The following is a 6,000-nucleotide window of genomic DNA, read 5'->3' on the forward strand; positions in this document are numbered from 1 at the left end:
ATGATGGTCCAACTGTATATGTCGCTTTACCTATCTTTCTACATTACGTATCCTTGTCACCTAGGTTTTACTTTGCCATGTCAGGTGGCTACATGCATGCCTAGTGGAGAACTATAGGTTAGTTAGGATATATAAATTTGTTTTTGTTACTAACTAATGCAATTGTGACGACCCTTTTTTCACATAGAAAACAAGACAAAGTGTTTGTGTGTGCGCGCGCGTGCATGCGTTTGTCTTTATTGAGACACATGTAGGCTCGCAATGTTTTTCAACGCACAGTTGGTGAGATTAGGCCAGACTCTCAGTGGGGATTTCATATCCCAGTTTGCAACACTCTCCTATGTATGTGCTGAAAACAGTGTCGACAAATTTTATCACCATGAAACTCATTTTATCTCATAGAACTTTTATTATCTCTCCCTTCATCTATATTATACCATGTCATCTTATTTAAAACCCATAAAATTCTCATAGACTAGCCTTAGACCCCACATAAATTGCTGATAGTAATGCAATATTTTTTCCTTTCAACCTTGTTTTTCAAAACTTTGGTAGATTATTTGCACACATGTAAACAACTTCAAATAGAAATAAATCCAAAGTTATAGATTTCATTAAAAACTATAATTTGATATAAAGTTAGTTTCTATCTGTATCCTCATGATAAATTTGTGAAACTTTTCTATTCAAACTAATGTTCAAATTTAAATGAGCGGTCATGGGACTTATAAAGTTTGCCCAGCATCGTGAAAGAAGAGTCCCACATGTTGAGGGCAGTATGGATGAGTGATTTCATGATAGAAATTGGTTGTCCTGCATATAAAATCCTGGGTACTATACCACTTACACCTAACATTCAGCAAACCAAAAAATAATCGACATTTTAATTTTTTTGCGAGGAAATCGACATTTTAATTTGACCGGGTTGGGCTCATTGTATCTTACTATTAGAAATTAGGGGACTAACAAAATCTCCACATTAATTCTCATTAGGCATGCTAGAAAAAAAGATACATCTAGAAATTTTGACAAAATATAATTAGGAACAATTTGTTTTAATTTGGTAGATTATAATCATCATCACCAAGAATTGACATCGGATCTTTTAAATTGCCCACCTCCACAATTAGGAAGGATAATTCAAAATAACCCCTTAATTTTTTTTTATAAATTACCCATCTATGTCATTATGTTAGATAATCCAAAATACCCCCCCCCCCAATTTGCATCTAAATTACCGAACTCCGTCACTATGAAAGATAATTCAAATAACCCCCTAAATTTTTATATAAATTACCAACCTCTATCATTACAAAAGATAATTTAAAATAATCCTCTAAGTTTGCATCTAAATTGTCCACATCTGCCATTCTGAAAGATAATTCAAAATAGCTCCTTAACTTTGTATCTAAATTACCTTCTATATCATTGTGAAATATAAATTAAAAATGACCCCTAGTACTTTTTTATAGATTGCCCACTTTTGACATTATGAATGATAATGAAAAGTAACACCCCCTAAGGTTACTCCTAAATTAAACATTTTATTTTGTATCTAAATTAAGCACCACATATGTTATAAAATAAACAAAAGTATCTCTGAAATCTACATGTAAATACTAATATAAGCTATTAGTAGGCAAGATAATTTAATATCCACAAAGTATGATATATATTTCTAATTTACACACTTCTACAACGGTTAAGTTCAAAGTAAGCATAATGCTATGTTCCATGAAATAGATTAAATAGACACATATACATTAGAATAAATATTTATTTTAGTAGCTTATTAAGTGTGGAAAAATGTTCTCTTAAAATCTATATAGTAATAACTCTTTAAGCTATATTAGTAGTGCATGATAATAAGTTTTAAAAGTTTTTATTTTAAATAAGTGCATACAATTTTGACCAAAACGTTATGTCATATTAGTATTTGTAATATAATTTTAAGCATTCTATGTTTTATAAATATTGTTACACATATAATTCTATGATATAAAAAATTATGTATGCTAAGTGTCATGGTGCAAGTTGGAAGGACAATTTGTGCCATTGAAAGAACTAAGAGGGTATCCTAGGATGTATAATCTTGTTTTATGAAATAAAAAATAAAAATTTAAAAGATACAATAAGTAATGGAGTTTTACCTGAACATGATGCAACAAATATACTAGTCAAAAGCTAAACTCAGGTTCACGACGTCACAGAAAGTGATGTAACAAGAGATTATATACATCAATATTAGGTTTATCTGTCTACATCTCGCACTAGAAGAAACAAAATAAATTCTAGAAATTGTAACTAGAGGTCATCGATGGTTCCTCCATGTTAATACTCACAAGAACTCATATAAAAACAAAAGATAAAGCTTAGAAATTCTCACAAGAATAGAAACATCTGGTCATCAATTTGGTAGCCTCTGATCTAATCACACATTGAATCTATTCTATTTCCAAAATCATTACCCACCTCTGCGATTATATAAAGCAATATAAATTAACCCATGAATATATGTTTTCACAATCATAAAAATATTTCCATAACTACTCATATAGTAATGATTCTGTCCGCTCCCTGTCTTCTTCCCGCCTCCACTCAGTCAGAGGATGGAGGCGCCTCCCTGCATATTAATGAACACAAAACGGATGGTGATTTGAAGAAGGGCGTAAATGTCATTTTATACTCCCGATTGCTATAATAATTAAGATTGCCAAACATGATTGATTCTCCATGCTGATGATTGTTTTGACGCGGTCCCAAACACGTCTTATGTCTTCTCTGGCTTGTACGGGACCACGGGGTTGGTAGAACCGTGAGTCCGTGACCAATAATCTTGGTTATTTTATAATTTGCGTATTTTATCTCTTTCAGGCATCTATAAGCATGGACAGTGCAGCATACACGAGGTGACTGCTGGGAGGAACACCGTGCTACATGTGGCTGCGGCGCAAGGGCACCATGAGCTGATCCGGGAGCTGTGCCTCAGGTTCCGGGATCATCAGGGCCTGCTCTCTCGCCGGAACTTAGCGCTGGACACGCCGCTGCACTCCGCGGCAAGGGCTGGGCACGCCACGGCCGTCAAGATGCTCGCTCAGCTGGCCCGGGACTGCGGCGAGAGCATCCTGGGATGCAAGAACGAGGCAGGGGACACGGCCCTGCACCTGGCGGCGAGGCACGGGCATGGCACTGTGGTAGAGGCGCTTGTCATGGAGGCGGCGGAGCTGGCGGCGGAGCTGAACAACGCAGGCGTGTCGGCGATGTATTTGGCGGTAATCAGCGGGTCGTTGGAAGCTGTGAGAGCGATTACGACATGCCGGGCCGCGTCATCTGCCGGGCCGAGCTCGCAGAATGCTCTGCACGCTGCCGTTTTCCACAGCACAGGTTAGGTTCTTGTTGGCATATCTTTTCTTTAAGTCGTGTCCCACCCTAATGATCATGGTTCTTGTTGCATTGGGTGCATAGTATAAAGATTACTAGAAGCATATCTCGCGTGTTGCTGGGGAAATTGCATATGATTTAGAATGAAATTGGACTACATATAATTACTTATATAAAAGAATAAATCATTATAAATTAATGTTAATGGATAATGTAGCATGCTTATATAGACACCTAAATGCATGCTAGTGGATGACGTGCATATCACAAATGCACGTGCTAGTGAGTTATAATAATTAGTGCTAGTGGGCTGATGAGGCGGACAGATTACAGCATCAGGTAGACGTAGAATGTTAGTGGGTTGAGGATTATAGGAGACAGAGATTACCCCGTACCGTACTAAAAAAATGCAATTCTAGTTTTGATTAAAGTTATCTTAAAAAATGCAATTCTAATTTTGATTAAAGTTAAGTTTTCCAAATACTAAAGATTTTCTATAAAGTATATACATCATAATTATTATAATAATATTTATTTGATATCATAAATGTTAGTAACTATAGATTTTGGACGAGAAAAACATCTTTTGAGACAGACTTGCAAAAAAGAATTATATATAAATTCTAACGCTGGCCACCTACAGAAATGGTTGAGCTGCTACTGAAATGGAGCCCGGAACTGGTGGACCAAGTCGACTCCAGTGGCAGCACCCCGCTCCACTTCGCGTCGTCCGACGGCGACCTCACCATCGTGCGCGCAATCCTGAGCACCGCGCCCCCGACGCGAACGATGTATAAGAAGGATTCGGGCGGTCAGTCAGCTCTTCACGTCGCGGCGCGAATGGGCCACGCCGGCATAGTGGTGGAAATGGTACGGAGATGCCCCGACGCTATCGAGCTCCGTGACAACGACGGCAGGACCTTCGTGCACACCGCGGCCAGGGAGAAGCGCTCCAACGTGGTGGCTCTAGCCACCACTACCGCCTTCCAGCGCGGCCACCTAGACACGCAGGATAGGGACGGGAACACGCCGCTCCACCTCGCGGTGGCCGCGGGCGCGCACAGCGTCGTGAAGGACCTGCTCCGGAAGGGCAAGGTGAGGACCAACGTCCTGAACAACGACGGGCACACGGCTTTCGATCTCGCCGCGGGATCGACCAACTTCTTCACCATGGTAAGCCTGGTGGTGACGCTGGTCGCCTACGGGGCGCAGCTCCGGCCGCAGAGGCAGGACCACCTGAAGCCGTGGAGGTGGAGCGGCGGCAACGACGCGGCTACGGCAGTGGGGTGGCAGGGGATAGACAAGACCTCCGACAGCCTCGCCGTAGTAGCCGTGCTCATTGCCTCCTCCGCGTTCGCCGCCGGGTTCAACCTGCCCGGCGGGTACAACGGCACCACGGGCGAGGCCATCCTCTCTCGCAAGGTCTTCTTCAAGTGGTTCCTCTGCCTGGACACCGTGGCCGTGGCGACGTCCGTGGTCGCCGTGGTCCTGCTCGTCTACGGCAAGGCGTCGCGCTCCGCGGGCTCGTGGAAGAGCTTTGTGCTGGCGCTGCACTGCATGTGGGTGTCGCTCGTGAGCCTTTTGCTGGCCTTCTTCGCGGCGCTGACAGCCGTGGTGAGCGCAAGAGAGGCCTTCTTCTACGTGCTGTTGGCGATCTACACGGCCATCTATTTCCTGACCATGTTCATCGTCGAGTGGATCGGGCCTCGCACTGGGTTCCGCATAGTCTGGAGGTTTCTACGTCAGTACAAGCGATTGAAAGCACCGCATGTCATCAAGCGGCAGTATCCGCTCGCCGGCGCTATCGTTCTCAACTTGATTGTGTTTTGGGTTACAAGTTTATCAGCGTACGTCGTTATTCTTTTTATACGTGCAAAGTCCGACAGCGAGGTGCGACTGGCCACCTCACCTGCACCTTCTCCCCTTTAGAAAAACTAGTCCATCAACCCGTGCTCTCTCACGGCTTAGAATTTAGCGGATATAGGTATTATTAGGTACTGTTTAATTATCCGTTTATTCTAAATTATAAGACAATTTTGGTTTTTTCTAAATATATTGTTTTTACGATGTATGTAGACTGTACATGTACGTGAATCAAAAGATATGTAATTAGAAAACTCAAAACGTCTTATAATTTGAAATGGAGAAAGTACATCCGACTACTAAAGAATTACTTATATTAAATTGTATATTTTCTCTTTGTTTATTTTCTAACATAGTAGACAGAGTAGATACTCTGTAGCCAATATATAGTTATCATAAACTTATTAATTATTATTTCTTCAAGGGAGTAATCTATATATTTTTATTCATATTCATATTTTTTTCTTTGCATGGCACCTCTATATATTTTAAATATGCAATTACTTTGAAACCTTACCATTAATTATGGTGGCTCTTGTTACACCATGTTCGTATATCTTATAAAGTCATGAATCTAAATTTTGATTTTTCAAATTTTATTCTTGTCTACTGCTACGGATTTTTCTCTCGTCGTGTTAATTTGAAACTGTTGTGCTTATTGTATATTTCATTAACTCTCCTTTTTACACTTTTTAAAATAAGGATTTTAGATCGTAGAGTATGTTCTTAAGTACTACAATAGCATAAGACATTATT

General features: G+C 40.5%; 1 protein-coding gene across 1 annotated transcript in view; it reads left to right on the forward strand.

The window, feature by feature from the left end:
• The window catches only part of LOC136485888 (ankyrin repeat-containing protein At5g02620-like), a 29,373-nt gene extending 23,821 nt beyond the window's left edge, over nt 1-5,552 (forward strand). Inside the window, exons 3-4 of the mRNA XM_066482698.1 lie at nt 2,875-3,384; nt 4,025-5,552. Of these exons, the coding sequence (XP_066338795.1) occupies nt 2,875-3,384; nt 4,025-5,310 (1,796 nt within the window). The 3' untranslated portion in view covers nt 5,311-5,552. The remainder of the gene's footprint in view (nt 1-2,874; nt 3,385-4,024) is intronic.
• Nucleotides 5,553-6,000: the final 448 nt, after the last annotated feature.

Source organism: Miscanthus floridulus, chromosome 10, assembly GCF_019320115.1.
Source record: "Miscanthus floridulus cultivar M001 chromosome 10, ASM1932011v1, whole genome shotgun sequence".
NCBI lineage: Eukaryota > Viridiplantae > Streptophyta > Magnoliopsida > Poales > Poaceae > Miscanthus > Miscanthus floridulus.